We start from the raw sequence: 23,452 nt of genomic DNA, 5'->3' as shown, positions 1-23,452 counted from the left end.
CTTATGTTAATAAGCTTGTTCGGTCTCACCTGTTTTATTTGATAAAACAAACAAAGTCAGTTCAAACAGATCTACAGCCATGCATGTCACACAATGTAGATGCAATGAAACAAGGTAGCAGCGTGAATTAATACTATTTTTTCTGTTTGGGCAACAGTATGCAGATACAGCAGTTCCTCATTTCAACTAATACCCCTTTTCCGCCAAAATTAGCGACTGTATGCAGGATTTTTAAAGACAGAATAACCAGCTAAAAATAGGCGATTATTACTTCCTATTGCCAGTAGAGCAGAGCTGCGTACATGGCTCTGCAGCAGACATGTATGGCCTTCTGTTATTTTTGCTGTTGTGTCATGTTTGACATCACTGACATGCCAGAAAACAGGTTTGTAAACAGAGAAAAGCAGCATGGAGGCCTGTGAAAATGTTACACTGGTTACTTGCTTTATATATATCTTACATATTCAGTCTCTTTCAAATTCTGTGCGTACTTAATTTGATCAATGTTTTACACTGATGACAGATGGTATTTTGTGGAATGCACATCATTGCATTTTTCCGGCAAAGATGTTAAAATTAGTGTTGCATTTCCATTGAAGCCGATTGGACCCACAAGTGAATGGCGATTGTAACCTTTCCCATTAACCCAATTTGAAACCTGAAGCAATATCACTTTTCTTGGGCTCCTTTCAGATGCTTCTTTATTATTTATTTTTTTTTAGTATGCAAACTCCTGAACTCTGAACTAATTGGTGCAATTTCTTTCAAAAACATGGGAAAAGGCCAACAAGCAACTTGGTTGGAAATGTTCTACAAATTGCAAGACATTAGTAGATTTGGAAAAATGATTTTAATAAAATCTAGTGGAAAATGTCTTGGGGAAAAATATATTTATAATTATCATTATTACCTATTTAAAATTATGTCTCAATTCATTGGCATTTTTAAGCTCTTTAATATTATTATTTTTATATCATATATTATATATATTTATTTTTTATTATTTTTATTATTATTTTTTCACTAATTTTCCAGTAAATTTCTAGTACTTCTTAATAAATTCTTTTAAATTTTTGGGTCATTTCTTTTTTTGTTGCTCATAACCTTCCTCCCATGTTTTTGAAGAAGTCAGGCCAATTTATTCAGGTTTCAAAGGGTTAAGTACAAAAGCCAGATGTCCGCGGGGTTTTTTTTGTGCAGCTGGAAAGGGGCTTCAGATGACTGAAAGTGTTTGAGTCAAGTGACTGGGTGCTATGCGAAAAGTTTCTTGTACTTATAATATCAGATTTTCCTGCAAACTCTGCAGCTGCACAGAACTGTTGAGCCTCTTACAGATCATTGTTTGGTTTTCCAGCTTCAATATTTTGTTATGTCTCAGTGCTCTTATCAAGCCCCAGTAGGCAGCCATTTTTAGTAAAAAAAATCTGGACCAGTCACTGGAACTGTGCACTACCTGCTCAGCAACCAGCAGACAGACAGAGTTGAAGACTCGCTGGTAAACAGAGTGGAGCATTTAGCTGCTATTTTCTCTTATTTACACAGCTGTTCTTGGCCTACTTTCAACATTTCAATGTGTCCACAAAAAGCAAAAAAATGAATATTGCTATGCTCTCTGTTCATGCTTGTTTCTAATGTCTATACCTAGGGTTTGCACAGAGTTTGGCAAAAGTCTTTGTGTATGTAGCTCCATATACTATATGTGGACTCTTCTGCCGAAAGGGTTTCAGAGCTCTGCTGCAGGACTTTTGTATGTCATCTTCTACATGCTGATGTCAGGGTGTTTCTTAGCTCAACTGTCTTGTTGTTATGGTTTACTTATAGCGTATATTAACATTGTTAATTGTTGACATTGTTACTCTTCCTTGTGGTAACTTTATTTTGTGTTCTTTTTGTGTTTTATTTTGTTGTTTTGGAGTGGCATATATTGATTTTGTATTTTTGTTTTGTGTTGTCCATCTGTAACTTTTGTTGCTGCCTATCTTGGCCAGGACACTCTTGAAAAAGCTTAAACAAAGGTTAAACAAAATTAATAAAATAAAAAAAGTAAAGTGACATAATTGTCTCAGTACTTGGTTCAGGCCAAACAAAAGCTGAAGGGGCAGAGAATACTGGACTGCAGATTAATGATAATGTTGCTCTGGATGCTGGATGCATCTGTTTGCTTGTTGTCATGAATGTTGAAATTAGCTATAGAGACCAGAACTGTTTTTGTATCAGGCTGTAAACATCTATAAACAAAGTTTATTTATGCTGTAAAGTTTGGCATTAACATGGGGGTTTATGAGGATCGACTCTGTTTTGGAGTCAGCCTCAAGTGGATATTAGAGGAAGTGCAGTCTTTGGCACCTGTGCATTGGCTTCATTTCTCAGCCTTGCTGCTTGTTTGTAGTCAGTCTGGCTGCTTGTGACACTAGCAGGATGTTGTAAGAGTCTCACTGGGATACTCCTGCTGGTCCCTGTTGATTCATTTAGAGATGTTCTCCTGTTCTTAGGCTGAGTCAAAGGTTTCTTGGAGATAATGTTCTGCTTTACTGCTTTACTTTCAGTATTTAGATGTTGCCAACAAGTTCTCATCCCAACTCGTCACATGGTGCCGCTCTGTCAGTGACCTTCTGCGTCTACTTATGATGTTTTAGGTGTCATTTTGCATCAGCTGTTTACACTCCAGAATGCTGTAACTGTGATGTCAACAAAATGCACATGGTGCGATGATGCAGCACCGTCCTGATGTATGCTGAAAGCATTGACAGAGCAGACATATTTGACAATTTCGGAGTGAGAATGGGCTGATATTGCTGTCAGACATTGCTTCTTTTTTTATACACATCATACTAGAGAGTAGGGGTCGACAAATATTGTTTTTTCAGGACTGATACCAATACTGATTGCTAGTACTTAATCAGACCAATAAAAGATATTTGCAACCGATATGCATTGACAATAAAAATTAACATTTCTGTCAATATTTAGAGTTTGGAATAAAACAAACTCCAACACAAAATGTTGTTTAAATGCCTTTAGCAAATGGAATGTCCAATATCATATACAGCAAGTTACCTGCAACTTTTATTATAAAGTCATATGAAAATTTAAATAAAAAATGAATAATTCAAAATAGCTCCCTGAGGTTTTATAAAGTAAAAGTTCCTCCCATGCTGGCACTTCCTTTGGACTTTCTAATTAATTAATTAATTTCATTGGTGATCATTAAAATAAAATGTCAATACAGATAATTGGCAAGATGCCAAATATCAGCCCCAATAATCAGTCAGGCCGATAATCTATCGATCCCCTACTAGAAAGTACCAAAGTAAGACGTTTTCAGATCCTGCACATATGAGCGCTCATTTCAGTAAAATAAAAAAATAGCAATCACTGTCTCTGCTATGGTTCTAATAAGGAAAAAATATATTTTCACAGTCTGGTATCAGAATTAATGCATGCACATTCTTGTTTTTATATCATTACAGGACACTCTGCTCCTCCTCCTTCCTCTTCTCGCTCTTCTCTCCTTCTTCTTCTCTTCCTCTCCGGTTGTTTTTAGAAAGCTTTCCCATGAATCTCTGCTGTTACACAACAGGCCAACTTCCAGTGCTGCAGCCTTTACAGCCGCAGTCTGCACGCGTTTGACCGGCACACTGCTGGATTTCACTTCCTGTTTGCAGACACACACTCTCACACACACGCGCATGCACACACACATAACACACACTGAAACACAAATGCACATTCAAAGGCAAGCAGATGCACACTGATGCACACCTACCTCATTGTGTGTCAACCATGCATGCTAAGATGTAAACACATGCACCCACACACTGACTGCACACATGGCTGTAAAGAGTTTTCCTGCTGCTGTGTTGCTGTTATTCAGAGTGCTGCACACTGAGTGCTGCACACAGTAACCACAGGTAGAGTGTGTTTGTTAAATGAGGCAGACATTTCCACTTTTCATGTGAAACTGAACACACCAACATTGCTGCTGGGTTTAAGCACTGTGTAAGTGTGCTTGTGTGTGTTTGCACCATGTATTTGGGAGTGTGTCCAGTTTTTGATGTCCATGGCTATTTATACCCTGTGTATATATACCTATAATGCACTATAGGAGTTCCTTTTAACCTTGAAACCATAGCTTTATGACTAGGAAAGAAAGAAATGATATCATCGAAAATTTAAGTGTGCTTTACATGAAATAAAAGAGCAAAACTGTGCAAATCTATACATACACATACATAGATGCACACATAAAACACACACACACACACACACACACACACACACACACACACATATATATATATATATATATATACACACACACACACACACACACACACACACACACACACACACACATATACATATACATATATATATATATATATATATATATATATATATATAACCTGCATGGAGCTCATCCAGCCGGTTATTCATATTTTAAACCCATTTAATGGGTCACTTTATCAGTCTGTGGAATGGAGCTCTAAACTCTGAATGCATTTTCAATTTTTTTAGGTATTTAAGTACAGCGTGACTGGGATGTGAAGGATTATTATTTTCCACTAAATGATAGCGTGGTCCACACAGGGCTGAGTATGCTTTAAAACATTTTGATTAATTCAGCACTGATGTGGTTAATAGCAGATGAGAGTAAATCTCAGAATCATGTTACACTGAGTCCTAAAAGTTAGGACAAAGAAACACTCCTGAGGCTGGTTGACTTTACTGTCAGTAACAGTTCCACCTTATCGTCAGTACAAGCAAAGAAATCTCTGGTCTTACTTTTCACCATCTCTGTAGTAGCATCCAACCACAAAGAAGATCTACTCCCTGTTTACACTGTTATTTCCTGTGGTCAGGATGGTCATATTATATGTGTTTTCAGGCGTGTTAATATAGACAGAGTTAATTCTGAAACAGTGATAAAAATGCTTGTGAGTATGATGGTGTGGATCTGGCCTCAGCTGTAGTAATTTTAGACCTTAGTGCTCCATGATTGCTCACCTATTTTCCAGCTTGTCCATGACATTGAATGTGACACACCAAATAAAATCCCCACACACATAAAAGGCATAATCGTCTGCTGCATAGCCATGTACACAGCTCTGCTCTACTGGCAATTGACTAAATGACTTTGTGTATACTCGCTCAGTAAGTTCTATCAGATCCTGTAGATTATCCTCTGTATGGGACTTTAACATACCATTTCATTGCACTGGTTTTTGGCAATCTGCTTTTTCTGTAAAAGCTATAAATCATGTACTATCATGTCATTGTGCTGTGTACTTGTTCTGACCTGCCAAGGCACTACAGATGCGAATTAGCTCTAAAATGTAATCTGGTATGGTGCATCAAATGCTAACATTTATGTTTTTATTTATGTTACGTTTCGTAGTGGACTTCTAGCTCTAAATATTACACTTTGCGTCTGCTGTTGACGTTCAAGGATGCCACTAATGTGATTTCAACAAATGTTAGTTTCAGCAACACAAGTACCTGGTGGGATTACGTTGCATGTGGTTATATTTAGGTAACAAAAGCACATTGCAACAAACACTGCAACATTAACTAACATACATGCGGGCACTGATGGTAAGGATTAGGGGAAGGGGGCACATGGTAAGGTGCAGAAAAAACCCATCACATTCAGATGTGAAGTGAATACCGGACTCCTGCATGAAAGTCCGGTGTTTGTTGGACCAATCCTCTGCCTCTTCCACCCGCCCCATAGGTGTCCTTGTGCTCCTTTTACGTAATTACCAGCAGCATTTCAATCTAGCAAGCGGCATATCATGTGCACACGAGGTTGCATCTGGCAGTGTTCTCAACCGACATTAGCAGGCTATCATACAGCCACAAAAAAGTGGCTTTTGGCATTGGGATCTTACGCCAAAATCACTGCAATAGCGGCGATATTTGATGACTTCGGAAGGAGAACGGGCTGGATGTGCATTGAACTCTTCTGTGTCATCTTCTGCCATGATCTTGAACTGTAGTCTGTCGAAGGGGACTACAGTTCAACTACAGCTACATATAAAATTATTTTTGGCTATGTATGCGAGAAATGTGTTACTCAATGTAACAGAGTAGAAGTGCATATACAGCAAATGTACTTGTGTAAGAGTAAAAAGCATTCTGCAAAACAATTATACTTAGAGGTAAACATTTGCTTAAAAATGTACTCGAGTGCATGTAACAGAGTACATATAACGAATCACTATGGACCACTGGATAATGATCTGAACAGCCAGATTTACTAACTCAAACACTAGTTTTGGCAGGAATATGTGCAGTACATGAAAAGTAGCATTGCACTGGTAATACTGGCAGTGATGCTGTTGGCGGTGGCCTTGCTGGGAGGCTGAATATCAAACTGAAGGACCCGACTTTTCTTTTCAGTCGATGTGAGTGAGGCTGTCAGAACTGGGACACCTTCAGTTATACAGTGTGAATCTATTGTGAGCGGCAGGTTAACAAGTCTGATCTGTATCTGTAGACTTAATACGAAGACCAGCACTAAACATACACACACACACACACACACGCACACATGCGCACATACACATACACACACAGTGAGAAATGTGTCCATCTGTCCATGTGGACACTGCAGCTTTAATGCCCTCAGCCCAGATTTAATTTTCAAATTCTTTATTGATAATGGAACTTCATTTCACGGCCTATTAGCCTGCTGCTAAATGACTGCCATGTGTTGGTGATATTTCACAGATAGTGGCAGAGAGAGAATGGAAATGAATGACAGAGAGAGTAACAGAAAAATGTAGGCCACAGACAGACTGAAAAGTAATAATGAATTCACTTCATTAAACGAGCTCTTGCCTGAGGTCTGGAGACATACACTTGGAGTTGGTTTGCCGGGAGCTGCAGTATGTGTGCTGCTCAGGCAGAGTCCATGTTGCAATCCAGCTGTCTTTAATGAAACTGCGCGGGGAAATATTGTTTTGACAAAAAAAAAAGTCTTTGTGTCCCTGCAAAGAAAAATGATTTTTTTGTCTTCACTTTAAATTTACTTTTACCACTTTTAAATATGTTCTAGACAAAAAGCTAAACTAAAGTTGAGTTCCAGCTGCAAATCAGAATTTAAGAGATATGAGCATGAAGGAAGTTTTTTTTTTTTTTTCGTGCAATGGTTTGGCATTTGCTCTCACTGTTTCCCCCAGCTGTTAACTAAAAATAAGTAAAAGGTTATGTTAAATAAGGTTGAGTTGAGATGAACTAAAGAGCAATTTAGCAGCAGCTGGTATTTTCTATTTTTTTAAATACATTTATTTATTTTGCTGCTCTCCTGTGATTTAACTTCTTATCTTGCTGCAAGATTTTTGAGTGATTACAGGTGCAACTGAGCACACTTTAACAAACAAAACAACAGAAAATGCACCTGAAAAATAATGAAAAAAAAAGATTTTAAAAATGGCCTGGTAAGTGTACAATAAATACATATTTTTCTATAACCTAATTTTAAAACTGTAATTATAATAATTGTGAATATAGTTTTTTCTTTTTCCCTAGATATTTTTCCCTAGCTTTTAAAAAAAATAATTTTTTAAATCCTCTTTATTTATGAAACATTTCCTTGCAAGTTGCTTGTTGGCTTTTTCTCATGTTTTTTAGAAAGAGGAGAAATTGCACAAATTTGTTCAGAGTTGAAGGTTTAAATATTAAAAAATAAAAGGAAAGTGTCTGAAAGCAGCACAAGAAAAGTGATGTTGTTCACGGTTTCAAAGGGTGAAGACTTAGAGACATTTGGTTAACTTTTTGATTATTCTCACTGGGGTATTCCAAGAAGAAAAGAAGGTGAGATTAGAAGTGAGTTGAGCCTGTCTTCCCTCTTGATGTTCATGTTTTGTTATGTGTCGTTGATATTTTCCCTCCATTTTCTCCAGGTATTTTCATACCATCTACCTTGGCGTTCGAAGTCGTCAGAGTGCGGAGACAGAGCGCTGGCGGTACTACTGGAGGATGGTCTATGAGTTTGCAGACGTGAGCATGCTGCATCTACTAGCCACCTTCCTGGAGAGCGCTCCACAACTAGTGCTGCAGCTGTGCATCATCATACAGACACACAAGCTCCAGGCTGTGCAAGGTAACACACACACACACACACACATACACAAACACATACATACACGTCTATGACCTGATGAGGACAGTCACTGATGTAATGCACTCGCTAACATCTCACTGTCATCCTTAACCATCACAAGTCAGGGCCTCACCCCCAGCCCTCACCCTGAAGCCTCTCCAGTGTAGTTTTCATATCTCTTATTCAGATTTGTGATTTTATGTGGTTTTCTGTTTTTGTGTTTTTTTTGACATACTATGTAAATATATATATATATATATATATATATATATATATATATATATATATATATATATGTGTGTGTGTGTGTGTATATATATATATATATACACACTATACACACTACTGTTTTTATCAGTTTTTGAAAGGCAAACTATACTATGACAGTTACATCCATTTTTGGACGATATACTATACTATGAAATTTTCATCAATTTTTGAATGACATACAATATTATTTTGTACAACAACAACATTTTTATCAAATTTTGGACAACATACTTTACTATGACATTTTTATCAGTTTTTGAACCACATACTATACTATGATGTTTTTATTGATTTTTTAACAACATTCTATACTATGATGTTTTTATTCATTTTTAGACGACATACTTTACTATGACATTTTTATCAGTTTTTGAACCACATACCATATTGACGTTTACAACGATTTTTGAAAGACATACTACACTATGGAGTTTTTATCATTTTTGAACGACATACTATACTATGACATTTTTATCAGTTTTTGGACAACAGACTAGACTATGACGTTTTTATTAATTTTTGGAGGAAATTCTAAAACAGGACGCTTTATCATTTTTTGAAAGAAATACTATACAATGATGTTTTAATGATTTTTTTGAACGACATACAATACTATCACTCTAAAAAAATATTTAATGACATACTATTCAGTAAAGTTTTTATGATTTTTGGATGACAAACTATACTTTAACGTTTTTATGATTTTCTGAACGGCATACTCAACCATGACATTAATATTATTTTTTGAATGACATACTGTACTATAACTTTTTATCAGTTTTTAATGGCAATACTGTACTTTGACGTTTTTATGTTTTTTTGAATGACACACTGTACTGTCCCATGTTTCAGATTTTTACTATGACATTCTTATCATTTTTTAAATGACATACGACACTGAGACACTTGATTGATGTTTTTTTTAGATGGGATGAGATGGTAAAAGAGTCATGCCCAAAGTCTGGCCCAGGGGGCCATAAATAACCTTGTTCCAAATGGCCCTGGGCTCCTCTTTCAAAATATACCATATCATTAACACAATATTAGTTAATCAAGCAAGCTCACTTTTCATTTATTTTTATCCAATACAATCATACAGTTTGTAGACATGCACCAGATTGGAACTATGCAGGCAAAACTAATGTGTTTTCAGAAACAGAAGCACAATAGACATTCGTTGAATACTGCATGAACATCTAACATGACTTCTCTGAGATATCAGTGTCCTCTTTTCATGCAGCAGCATTATTGTTTTGATTTTTATAAGATGGTTAGAAAATTAATGTGGAGAAGTTGTGAGCTACGGGAAATGTAATCTTGCAACACCATATTTTCTGTAATTTTACGTGCACTACCATACATATGCACTCTGTTATTTGAGCCCTACAATCTAAGTAAAGAAAATGATGTAGTCTGTGTAATAGACGCCAAGATGAAACCTGTATTCATCATCTCATCTGCCTTTGTTTCTGATGGCAAGTATATTTGCCAAAATATATGTGTTTCTTTACTGTCTCCATGATGTAGCATTCAAATTAAACCCACTGGGTCCCTGTGTCTCTGTCTGTTGCAGGTATGACAGCAGCAGCCTCCCTCGTCTCTCTGGCCTGGGCCCTGGCCTCCTACCAGAAGGCCCTGCGAGAGTCTCGCGATGACAAAAAGCCCATCAGCTACCTGGCTGTCATCATCCAGTTCTGCTGGCATTTCTTCACCATCGCAGCGAGGGTCATCACCTTCGCCCTGTTCGCCTCTGTGTTCCAACTCTACTTTGGCATCTTCATTGTCCTGCACTGGTGCATCATGACCTTCTGGATTGTCCACTGTGAGACAGACTTCTGCATCAGCAAGTGGGAGGAGATTGTCTTTGACATGGTGGTAGGCATCATCTACATCTTCTCCTGGTTCAACGTCAAGGAGGGACGGACAAGGTGAGGACGCTCAACTCCAATCAGTGTGATGTAGACCTGAAGAAAAATGAATAAATCTTTAAATCAGTTGAAGGACATTATTATTCTGTTATTGCTTCATTTTGAAGATTAGTCACATGATGTTCTATCAGCTGCATGGTTCTTTCTAATCTTCTGTGTGTCCCTTTAATAATTAATTCATCATTTTATAATTTTTTTTTTTTACCTCTCTAAATTCAAACGTTTTTTCGGGTCCATGAACACAAGATCAGGTGGAACTTCATGAGTTCTTTTTTTCCCTCAACAGCTGTTTGAGATGAGTTTAAGAGTTTAAGACCACATTTAGACCAGAACAGCCCTACAAAAAAATGCATTCATGTGATGACATTATGAAAATGATCTTTGTGTAACTGAAAAAGAACATGAAGTGCATGCATGAAACAAGGCCATAACGTTACCGTTCTCACAGGATCCATGCATTGCCAGTTTTCAGGGCGATAGAAGAGGGTGCATTTTCAAAAGATTACACTCTGAAACCTGGTTGCAAAAGTTTGCATTTTTGGGCTCCCATAACGCTGTTGTCATGCGAAAGAAAGGCCAAACTGCAACAAATTTTTAATGTTTCATGCAAGAACTGTTGCCATGTAAATGGCCCCTAAGATGTGATGAGTTTAAGATGCTGGGTGGATTGATGGACGAGAGGAGCAGTTGCTGTAGACTTTTATACCCAGTGCAATGAATACTTTCACTGTGTCTGGGGTTTTGCTGCTCCAAGAGTGTGTAGCAATCAATAATCAAACAGTATATAAATATGTATTTCAGTAGAATGGTATTTAATGAACGGTCCAGCTCCAACAACATAAAATACACGGCGGCAGACATTTTAGTCAATTAATTGTGTGATAGACCTACCTAGGAACTGGATTGTAAACTGTAGTCACTCCCACTTTAAATGGGAGAAGAGATGTGCGGTCATTCTGAAGCTTTAACATTTGAACTTTTTGAATGAACAACATGAGATGGTTATTTCTTTTTCACTGTAAAGACATCCACCCAACTGTGTGATACAGAGAACAATGGTGAGTATGAAATTTGCTGTTTGTGACAAAGCATAAAGCACTGATGCACTGGGTTTAACCACTGAAGTGGAGGCATGGAGATACAGAGTATTCAGTTGTTCTCATTCTTAAGATTGAGACGCCAAAAGTCACCTTTTGCATATGTATGAAATGCCACTAGAGGTGTCAGGAGAAAACACAGCCAGACAGAACCCTTTCTGGTGTTCACCTGCTGTTTCTATATAATACACTGCAGGATAGCGTCAGGTTGAAACAAATCCAGTAACAACCTAATGTAAGGAGAGTGAGGGTGCCTATTGGATGGGTGGGTCCAACAACCCTAGACTTCATGCGAACATGTAATCATGCATGGCCTTGCCTAATCCTAACAATCTGTGGCAGCATGTGCGTTTGTTGACGTCCTGCCATTGGTTGCCATGTTGTTGTCTTAATATAACCACGTGCATTTGTTATCACAGTAGCGCCATACCGATACGAAAACAGCAGACCCAAGAGGATACGTAAAACGTAATTTGTAGACACGGAATTCCACTGCAAAGTGGAAATGTGACTAACTGCAAAGCAGCAACACGTAAAGACTTGGGAAAAGAACGTATTGGTGTTACCATCCTCACAGCTCACTGTCAAAATACAAAAGAAGCACTTGCAACCACATGTTTACCCATCCTGCTAATCCTGTTGACATGCTTCATGATTTACTACTTTGCTCACTGACATAGTGTCATTCTATTTGATTTCTTTTGTTTCATGTCTTTGTGCAGGTGTCGACTTTTCATCTATTACCTGGTGATTTTGGTGGAGAACGCTGCTCTCAGTGCACTGTGGTACCTCTACCGGTCTCCTCACACCACTGACGCCTTTGCAGTGCCAGCACTCTGCGTCATCTTTAGCAGTTTCCTCACCGGTGTGGTTTTCATGCTTATGTACTATGCCTTTTTCCATCCCAATGGGCCACGCTTCGGGCGCTCGCCAAGTGGCCAGGGTCTCGACCTGGATGCCACTGCTCAGTTCTCCACACTACCATCTGAAGGTGCCACCAACTCGCTACGTTCCAACCGCGGTGCCACCACAACCCTGGAGCGTGACATGGGGAAGTATTCTGAGCGGGATGGCTGCATGCCAGTTTTTCAGGTCCGACCCACAGTGCCATCCACACCATCGTCTCGTGCGCCGCGCCTCGAGGAGACTGTCATCAAGATCGACCTTTGTAGGAACCGCTACCCAGCCTGGGAGCGCCATGTCCTCGACCGCAGTATACGCAAGGCAATCCTGGCCATAGACTGCTCGCTGACTCCCCCACGGCTGCAGTACAAAGATGATGCTCTGGTGCAAGAGAGGTTGGAATATGAGACCACGTTATAGTTCCACCCTCAGAACCTGTAGAGGGGAGCAGCCATCAGAGGATTATCCTGCTATCACATAAACACTAACAGGGACTGTGGCAATAAGAATTTGTTTCTACCAACATTTTCCATCTGTTGTTTCCCTTGTTCTTTTCCTGTCCCTCAAGCATCAGCATCCACCCAGCAGCATTCAGCCCTGTTGGTAGTGATTGAAGGAGCAATTTGGCACAAGTGATGTCACCGGATGTGTTTGGGTTCTTGTTTGGATTGTTGCTGTTAGTTTTACTTCTCATCAGGGAAATCCCATCTGGTACAAACTCAATGCAAATCAGCAGAGTGCTTTGATACTCTGCTTAGACCGTACTAATGCACAGTTTGGGTAAGGTTGGAGAACTGAAGGATAAAAGAAGCATATGTCCATGTCCATTCAGACAAGTTTTAAGTCATCAGATATTCCACTTTAGCCTAAATGACACCTGAGTTGCACAGACTCCTTCCTCCAATGTGATAAGGAAAGGGAAGAATCCCTTATTCACCATCAATAGAAACTGTCATATCTGTCTTAATGTGTTGGTGACCCACTGTTTAAAAGTTCTGACGAATAGACCCCATATCAGCCACCACCACTACTTTCACCAACATCCACATGATACCACTCATTGCTCCTGTTCTCTTAGTGCCAAAAAGCTTCCTTGGAAATATCCTCTGGATTCTGAGGAGTTGGAACACCTTAGAGATGGCTGGGAAGTCCAAAAAGTTCTTCTCTGGCCTAGACAATTCCTCTCGGATTATCACGGTCTGCAGTGGAGGAAGGTCAGACAGAAAGTGAACTACATGAAGACAGTGGTCAAAGTAGCATCTATACTCAGTCATTGTGTTTAGTTTGGATAAAGTCAACCAAACCTGGCAGGAAGGAAGGTTTAGCGAGCGAGAAGGAAGGGGTGAAAGCTGGACAGACACAAGCTCACCATCTTTCTCCCATGCGGATAAGTCAAACTCCCACGATGCCAAGAAAAATCTTCCTGGCAGCTCAACTCAACTATTTGCAGTCCAGCCACATCAACCTGGCTGTGCAGTGATACAGATCTTTGCTTGTCTGTGAAGGTGAACATGGAGAAGAAATGCTCCTGACAGCAATGAAAAGGAGACCACGGGAGAGGATGATGCAGGAAACGGAAATGAATCGACGATGGAGAAGAAAGCAGACAAGCAGCCATCTCAGCCAAACTAAACCAACCACCAGGATGTACAGTACTCTGATACAACATGCAGCATTTTTTTACTTTAGAGATGATGTAGAGGGTACTGAAGTCATTGTGAGTCTGTGTTTTTAGTGCTGAGTGTGTATGTGTAGGCAATAGGCGATGTGTGTGTGTGTGTGTCTGTGTGTGTGAGTGTGTGCGTGTTGTTTAAACAAGAGAAGCAGCTCAGGAGGACATGTGCTTGATGCCTGAATCGGCTCTGCGCTATCATCCATCAGTGAAGGCACACCACCACATTTTGACTTGTAAGTCTGCTCTTTCTTTGATAAACACACTTATGAAGAAATTGTTCACTTGTTTCCCAGCAGCTTGTAATGTTGTTAAAACGAGCCACACGACATACGTTAGCATGGTGCTGGTAGCGTCCACTGGCTTTAATGGGAAGAGCTAACAAAGAGATTTTTGGTTATCTGAAGTGCCACTACAAAAGCTTGATATAAAACCACCGTTATACCACATATCATGGTCTGGGAGATCCAGATAATTTCCTTGAGTGACCTCTAATGCAGTACAAAGAGAGATCAAAACACTACAATTACAGGTAGGTTCAAGAAACAAAAATAACATCATTTATTCTAACAGGAATAGTCATTAAAGTTAACATAAGCCGTGCAGTCTCAAAGATAGCATAATAGTTCAACCTTGCTAATGGAATGGGGATGGCAGCGTAAATGACATGACACACCTGCCTTTGTCATGTTCATTTTTTTGCCACTTAGGATTCCTTGGGCCTAATTACACCTGGTATTGACATGTATTTCGGTAATTGCAATTGAAGTGGACAGCCGAGACACATCTCAGTTCATATGTCAAACATGTGTCCCCAGCTGAACACGTGTCCAGATTTATTACTACCTACATCAGTTACGCTATCAGGTCAAAAGGCCTCGCACACCGTTATCATATCCACACTCTCGCTAGCTGCTCTGTAGCATGCTTGCTAGTCACATTAGCGATTATGTCCGTTCAGCTGGAGATATCACTGTCAGCAGAATTCAGCATGTATTCTTCTATGTGGCAAAATGAAGAATGATCACACACTTTGTCCAACTCCACATAAAATGTATAAATTATAGAGCAAACGCAAGGTGTCGTCAAAACAACCACAATGCCCTACTCTGAGGACACAATCCTTATTGGAGATGCAGATTTCCAGTGGAGCCGTTAAATCAACTGCAAATTTCATAATATTTGTTTTCAAGATAGCTTGTGATGGTCAAATTACATATGAGTAGTGGCATTAAAGCAAGGGTCAGGGGGTCGCCAAAGTCGAAGACCCATCCACACCAGGAGTGTTGGACAGATAGAACAGAATAGACTGTCCATCTCAGGCACAACTAACACCAGAGTTAGTACTAGTCACATTATCACACTGTTCCTTAACATTCTGTGTATTTATGAAAACCAAACATGTTCATTGATCTGAATCAGAGAGCAAATAGACAAAATTGAGAGCTGTACCATTTACACTACACTCCCAACCCAAACAGCTTGACTTCAGGGAATGCTGGGAAGTTAGAGGCAATGACATCATCCCATTCTGTAGATTAGCTGTCAAATTGTGTTCAGGAATTTTAGCTCTCTCACTTTGACTATAGAGTCAAGGCAATGATTTTTCAATGGTAACAGTGTGTCTTTTAAAATGGAAATTGTCTGCGCAAAGAAAGTTCCAGGTTGTTTTTGTTTTTATTTCACAAGTGCAATGTCTTTTTTTTTTTTCGAAGGATGACAAGAGGAGAGAAAAGCACAAAATGAGACAATGGGATAATCATGGCATGAGACTGTAAACATTTTCATCTGTAACCAAACCAACCACAGGTGTACTGAGCTGTTCTGACCTCTTATCATTCTGTGTATGAAGTCTGAATTCTGTTGCAGGTCATTACAGATAATGTCCAGAATCTAAGTAAGTTTATCATCTTATTCCTCTGGTTACATATATATATAGCACAAATTAGCATTCATGTGTAGCCCAATATTTACAGACCACAGAGAGAACCAGCTAGATGTTTCCATGACACACTTTTCTGGCAAATATTGGCATATTACAGCTATTATTTGTGGTTTTGTCATTAGATTTCAGTGTAAATGGCTTATGTTTTTATGATGGTTGTGTTACGTTGGTGGTGGCAAATCCAACATGGAATACCTTGTAGAATCTTATATCTTATATTTTTATAAACAGATGCAGTGTGTTGACAGAGATACACTTTAAAGGACCATACCAGCAGGTTTGCATGTTTTAGCCCTGTTACAGTAACTTTGGCCAACATTTTGCAAAGCATGCTGCTTTGTTTTGGTAAATTGAATGTATGTTTTATAGTGTTCCAAGAGGCCATTGTTTTCCTGCATATGCAATAGTATATATCTTCATTAGGGTTAGGGGTTAAGGAGCATGAATATCATCTATACAGGGTTACCACAGAAATTCATGGAAAAGTTATGAAATGAGAAAAACTGTTTTCTAGGCCTGGAAGTGGTTTTCAGTTAACAGAATATTTTGGAAAATTTTGGAATACATATTGTTTCGGCAATGTTTAAAATATGTTTATAAGAATCCCAAAGCCTCAAACCTGCGCAAAATCAGTTCCTTGCATTTCTAATTTAAAATCTAGTGCTGAACTGTGTGGTTATTGAAACATCACTATTATCACGCGATACACATAGATCAGTCTGGTATGGCAACATCGTCATCCCTTTTTAGGCAAGAACGGCCTAACTGAAAAAAGAAATGTCTTTCCTGTGTATTTTTTGAATTTTTTTGAATTTTAAAAATAATCCTGATGTACATGGATCCACAAAAACAACCAAAAAAACAGTAGTATGCATGCAAGGCCAGTAGTTGGTGGTTTAACTTTATAGTGACACACCATAGAAGAACACCACGAACCTGCGCAAAAAGACATTTTTTTACAGAGTAGTGAGAATAAACAAACAAGAAGACGATGGCGAACGCACGCACGAGAACTGTCAGTGTTAATAACCTCAGTAGAGTCAGCAGCACAAACACAGTTCAGTAGTCCGCCATTGTTGTTCCTGTTGTCCTACTCGCACATGGCTATTTGTCTGAAACGTGATGGTCATGCGCAAAGTGCGGCTGTGATGTCACTGTTCTCACAGGATTTGCGCATTTTGCGCCAGTTTACATAGTGCCAAGGGAGTGCCGTTTTAAAAAAAATTACACTTTGGAGCCCGGTTTCAAGTTTGCATTTTCAGGTCCTTAAAACGAGGTTGTCATGTGAAAGAAAGGCCAATCCGCAACCAAAGTTTAGCATTTCATTCAAGAACAGTTGTAAATGACCCCTTAGGGAAAGAAAGCTTTCACAGGATAGAAACCAGAAAATGTAGAAAAGCTGTCATGTAGCAGGTTAATAAAGGCTTTGACAGTCATATTTAAGGCGCATAAAGTGAATATTCACTGTCAGTGGGGTAATTAAAAATATTATCCAACCAGTATGCTGGGTCATTGATGCACTTGTATGGGGGAAGCTTGAGGCTTTAATTAAGGTATGCTCAGCTTCAGGCAATATTTTAAAATGAATATTAGACATCTATAAAACATTTTACAAAGAAAAAAATCCTACAAGCTTGTCAAAATTCTAATTAAATTTCAAGTCTTCAAGTCTTTATATTTTATCTAATCTGCAAATGCCTGTAAACATGCATGTAAACTGTGTTACTTCATGTTTCAGACTAATTGGAAACCACTTGAGGCCTGGAACTGTAGCCAAAATACATGAAGAAAAATCTAAAAACGAATAGCCTACATCTGAAAATGGAAATAAAGTATGTATACTGTGAGCTCAAATTTGGAAAACATGGTGGTATGGTTCTTTAAGTTTGTTCAAGTTGTCAGCAGTTTAAAGTTGCCTGTTGTTGTTTTTTTATTATCATGTTTTTAAGTGTCTTACTCTTTTAATTTACAATGTGGCTCATGAATCAGTTTGTATATTGGAGCATGAGTCACACCTTAAATACAAACTGTTAAGTCTTATTGGTTTGCCTTGTTGCCACCTCACTCTATGTGTGTGTGTGTGTGTGTGTGTGTGTGTGTGTTCTCATCAGTGTGTATGGTGTTTTGCTGCATTGAGCAGTTTAGAGAGAATATTTCCAGTTTTTTTGACCACAAGTCTTTATACTTTTCTTTTTGTCTTTTACTTCATGTAAATGTTTCTTTACAAGTTTTACAAGTCAAAGTGTGTTCACAGGATTTGGGTAGTACTAGTGAATATGAGTTGTACAAGATGTAGAACGCCTTTCAAAAAAAAAAAGGTACCACAAAAAAAAGTTAGGGTTATTTTGTATAGATTCAACTCCTTTTTCGCAAATTCTTTCAACTAAAAAAAATTAGGGCAGCCTAGATACTAACTGAACTAAGTTAAAACAAATCCTTTATTTTTACAGTGCTTGACAGAGGTATTTTGACAGGCTAAATGGTCAGCCAATGGCAGGCTTCTATCTACATCCTGAGAGTCAGACAGTCAGGTATATATGAGTTAGTTAATTAGTTGTTTAATTGCCCTTTGAAACCTGGTTTGGTATCAGTTTTATTGTGCTGCATTCAGACACCTTTCACAAGATTAAATCTTTTAATTTAAATTGGTAAGTAAATTGTTTGATTTCTTTTAAAAATGTGAAAAAAAGGCATGGGCTACTTGGCAAATCAATATATCTGCAAACTGCCAGAAATGATCAAAAGTTAAAAAGACAATGATCTGAAAATGTGCTTTTTAAAAAAAGAGAGACAAAAACTATATTTCTAATAATTAAAAAATTATATTTCAAAACATGTTTAGATTTTTTTTGCATCTTTAATGTTTATTTGCTCTTCTTTTTTTGGCTTTTTCAGTTAATTTTCCTGTAGGTTTTTTGCTTTTTTGGGGGGGTCATTTCTTGTCTTCAAATTGCACATTGTCTTCTTTTTATGATTTGAAAGAAATCCAATGAATTTGCTCAGGGTTCAAAGGGTTAATTTAGGTGTGATATATGTGCTGCAGATTAAACAGAGCGATTATGAACAGCTCCAGTTCAACACACCGCAGATCTTTCTTTTCTGTTATTGGCCATTTCACCAGCAGAGCTCCGGTTTATCTGCCAACACTGGGTTTGTGATGAATATTTTCAAAGTTAATGCAATAATGTACACTCATTGAACAAAGCATTGTAATAATTCTATCAAACCAGGCAAGATTTCACTCGATCTGTTTGCCAGACAGCTGCTAAAATAATACAAGAATCATCTTGGCCTGTGAGGAAGTCTGACTGAAAGTTTAAAGTAAATTTCTTTTCCTCTCTGTAGCTCACTGTGTGTAGATGCAGCCTTGTGTTACCTGTGAGGGATGCCAGAGCGTTTTATATAAGCTTATTTGCAGTGTTCCCCAAATCCAGTGTAGCCTTTGTTTACTGTTTGTTTAGTTATCACCATCAATCAACTAACACAGATATTCTGATGAACAGTATATGGTGTGTTTCTGATATACGCTGAACATAAAGCTACCTCAGTTTGTTACATGGACAGAATATAATATCCTCCACATTCATTGACAGTACATGTTCTCACTCACACTCAGCTTCTGTCTTTGTGAGGAACTCACACAGAGAAACCAGTTTCCCAAAATGAAACGGAAAATTCCATTAACCCTTTGAAACCTGGATGGACATCAGATTTCTTGTGCTTCTTTCAGATGCCATTAACAACAATTAACCTTTTTTTAAAAATGGGAACAAATTAGTTTGATGTCTTTCAAAAAAAGAAAATGGTGGAAAAAGAAAATCAGCAACTTGAAATCAAATGTGTCGCAGATTCCCAAAATATAGTAAAAAGTGGCCTGGAAATATTATCAAATAACAAGGGAAAATAATTTTATAAACTACATTAATAATTATAATATATATAATATATTATATATAATTTAAAATATGGTTACAGAAAAGAAATGTATAATTTATTATATCAATTATTTTATTTTATTTTATTATTATCATTTAATTGTATCACTTTTTTTTAGGCCATTACGTTTTTCTCTTACCTTTTTTGGTTACATGAATTTCATTCATTTTCTTTCTTTCTTTCATTCATAGTCATTTTCTTGTTACATTTTAGTAATTTCTTGCTAATTTTTGGGTCATTTCTTTGTTCAGTTGCAATTTGAAATCAACTTGCTCAGGTTTCAAAGGGTTAACAAATCATATTCAATGCACTCCAAAGCATAACGCTGAAACAATGATATTGGAATTGGATGTGAAATGGACTGTTTATTTTCATATTTGCAGACAACGTGCCAAACTGAAATGGCAAACAGTTTTTTGTTTGTTTGTTTTTTACTTGAATTTAAATTAATGTGCTGCTTTTCCAGATGACCATAAAAAGGTCATTTCCATCTTGTGAAATTAGCTTAAATAATTCATTCAGTTTTGTTTTGAGAATAACTCTTAAACCTGTGTTTTAATCTGTCATACATCATGCATCTGGCTCTTGGATTCAATGTTTTGTCAGTAAAGGAAAGTGTACAGAAAATGAGGAATTTGCTCTAACTGGAGAATTGTTCAAACAAAAAATGAGGTGCTGTCATAAACAGGGTTAATTATTCTCCATTAATTTTCCACAGGTGCTCAAGTTGTCTTGCATCGAACTGGTGTATCATGAATAGGACTCCCTCCTTCCCTCTGATCATAACTCTTAAACGCTGCTTTTTATGTTTTGTTTGCCTTAAGAAATATATATTTCTATATCTGTCTTTTTTCCATCACCTAGGACATTGTTTGAGGCTGTTCTGAAAGCACACTTTGGTTTTCTGGTTAGCCCTTGCTGTGTGTGTGTGTGTGTGTGTGTGTGTGTGTGTGTGTATGTGTGTGTGTGTGTGTGTGTGTGTGTGTGTGTGTATGTGTGGGGGTCTGAATTTGTGTTTTTTTTACACTATTGAAGAATAACGTGTCAACAGCAGTTACTGTGCTTATACTAGGACTGAGACATTGTCCAACAGAGAGGCTGCACACGCTGAACATGTGTCAGATGGAAAGCTTTGTGTCCAGCTGGAGGAAACATGGCTGACTGCTGATTGGCTTTGGTTGTAAATCAAGGCAGCAGTTGTCATGGCGCTGTAGCTGTCAAGGAGTAAATAGGCAGTGAGGGGAATAACAACACAAAAAAAACTTCTCACTGCAGTCCCTTTGTTTCTCAGTCACTGTCAGGGAAACTTTTCAGTCCTCCCTCTCTGCCTCCATTTGTTTCTGTTGCACTTTGTTATCCTGCATTGGTATAAAAAAGCTCTCCGTCAATAAGACCGTCAAAGTCATGGTTATTCACAAATTCCTCAACATCTCAATTCATTGTCTTTGGTACTGAAATTCAGATATTATCTGGAGTAACATTAGCAAAATGACAAACACCAGGGACATGATGCAAACATCAGGGATATAATAGTATATAACAGTTACACATAGATCCATATCCAACCAATAATTATCATAATATGTCCTAACTTGTGCCGGGATTCATTTTTTCAATAGCTACTGATGTAAAAGATAGGAGAATTTATTTAAAAAAAGATTTTTCTCATATGTGCATGGCAGATGTTACATCCAATGCGACTGGATGTGGTTTAGCGGTGGGAAGCAGGTGAGGGATCATGTCTTAATTGCGGCATCTCTACTCATCATTTGGATTGCCCGCACTAAAGAGGTTGAGATCCAGGTATGAACAACCCAACAGCCCAAGAAAATGTTAGCATTATATGTTTCTGCAAACTATGGGTACATTTTTATGTTATTATGTAGCAGATCCATTGAAAGTTTACATAAAGGTCATGAACATCTGGCTCTGGGGAGCATGATCCCCACTGGAAATGCAATTATGTCTCACTTGGGGGAAAAAAGAGTTTTTGTGGCACTATGCCTGTTAGAAAAACACTAAGAAACACCCATGTTTGGTCCCTAAAAAGCTGCTGGAGAAACATCAGTGACTCATTGTGGTTGTTGATCTGCAGTGTCTGCAGCTTGGTAACATGCCAGCCACCATCCCCTCCCACTCTTGATGGCAAATTCAAAGTCAGCTAATACACTATGTCACTTTAGAATGATTTGGTACATGCGATAAGTCTGGAAGTTAGTGAGAGCATCCTGATGACGTGAGCTCAACATTATGATTCTCTCTCTGTATCAGTCTGGACTCTGCCACCCCAAACACTTTCTGTTTGTATGTGAGGTGTACCTCATCGACAACAATCCCAATAAGGTCTGCGATACACTGGAGTTGCCAGTATAATGTTGTCATGATTTCTCATTCTGGACGGCTGAACACCAGCTGGCAGCATCCTTGTCGTCTGTCTAAAGCACTGTGATCTATATGGCTGTGATCCCCAGCTTTGCAGCCTCTCTTATCTGCTCCATTAGCCAATCAGAGGCCAGACAACAATGAACATTGGATTTGTACTGGGGAACATGCAGTGCATCCTCTTGTTCTTGTTTAATTGTTCTCATTGACTCTGTTACTGAGGTAACCCTTTGAAATTGGCTTGATTTCTCACAAAATCAATCTCACACCGCTAAAAACAGACAATGAGTAACCTAACGAGAAATTACCTAAAATGTGTAAAAAAAAAAAAAAAAGTGTGAAAAAAAATTACAAGTAAAATTAAATTAGAATTTAATTAAAATTAGAACACAAAGACAGAAAAGTAAAAGAACAAGAACAGGAAATGACCCCAAAAAATGTGATTAAAAAACAACAACATTTAAATAATAATAAAAAATCTTATTAAAAATAATAAAAGATTTTATTTTCTTAGATTTTCCCCTATTTATTTAATGATTTTCTAATGATTTTCTGTCTCTCTTTTAAAGCAGAGTTTCAGGTCATTTTCTTGTCACCTATCATAGTTTTTTGGGGGGTTTTTTTGCAATTTGTGTGACATTGCATGCCAAATTGCAGATCACTTTTTCACAAAAGTTTTTTTTTTAAAGAAAACAAATCCATTTGCTTGCATTTCAAGGCGGGCAGCAGCAGGTCCAGAACATGGATGTATTAATAGTCTGGATACAGCCATTGAGGCAGGGCCCTGTTCAGCATGAGCTACTCGTTGGTGCATGAAGCAAAAAAAGCTCTTTTTGCAGGTATAGAATACCCAGATCTACCGGCCCATGAGGCTTGTGCACTAAAGACTTTCGTCAGCCGAGTATGCCTGAGCAGGTAACTTCTGCTGGTGGAGCAACCGACCTCCACTTAAAAGCTTCACTAGCTTGAATGGTGGTCTAAAAATGTTATCTTGCAACTCTTTTAGACTTTTCAAATGTTATCGAACTGGATGGCTTAAATCTAAATGCGCTCACAAAAAGTTATTTACTGATTTACAAACGTCTCTTTCCCAATGTAAGTCAATGGGAAAAAGCCTTTCTGGGCCTGTGGGCATCATATGACCGAAACCCTGTAATTCCACTTAGGGCCACTATGTAAAATTTGCATCAGAGCCTGGCTCACTTCATGAGG

At 38.1% G+C, this 23,452-nt stretch overlaps 1 protein-coding gene across 2 annotated transcripts in view; it reads left to right on the top strand.

The window, feature by feature from the left end:
- Positions 1–22,497, top strand: part of xkr4 (XK related 4) — a 32,780-nt gene extending 10,283 nt beyond the window's left edge. The window contains exons 2-5 of one of the 2 annotated variants that reach the window (XR_015778125.1): positions 7,908–8,107; positions 9,951–10,305; positions 12,125–14,213; positions 15,693–22,497. Coding sequence is in view for 1 of the 2 variants with exons in the window: in XM_042498203.2 (XP_042354137.1) it covers positions 7,908–8,107; positions 9,951–10,305; positions 12,125–12,725 (1,156 nt within the window). In the remaining variant the exon portion in view is untranslated. Of the gene's footprint in view, positions 1–7,907; positions 8,108–9,950; positions 10,306–12,124 lie in introns of both variants that reach the window. The other variant, XM_042498203.2, reaches the window with a different exon arrangement.
- Positions 22,498–23,452: the final 955 nt, after the last annotated feature.

This window comes from Plectropomus leopardus, chromosome 12, assembly GCF_026936395.1.
Source record: "Plectropomus leopardus strain MGB_pleo_1.0 chromosome 12, ASM2693639v1, whole genome shotgun sequence".
Classification (NCBI taxonomy): domain Eukaryota; kingdom Metazoa; phylum Chordata; class Actinopteri; order Perciformes; family Serranidae; genus Plectropomus; species Plectropomus leopardus.
The sequence above is the reverse complement of the archived record's forward strand: the minus strand, read 5'-3'. Positions and strand labels throughout refer to the sequence as shown.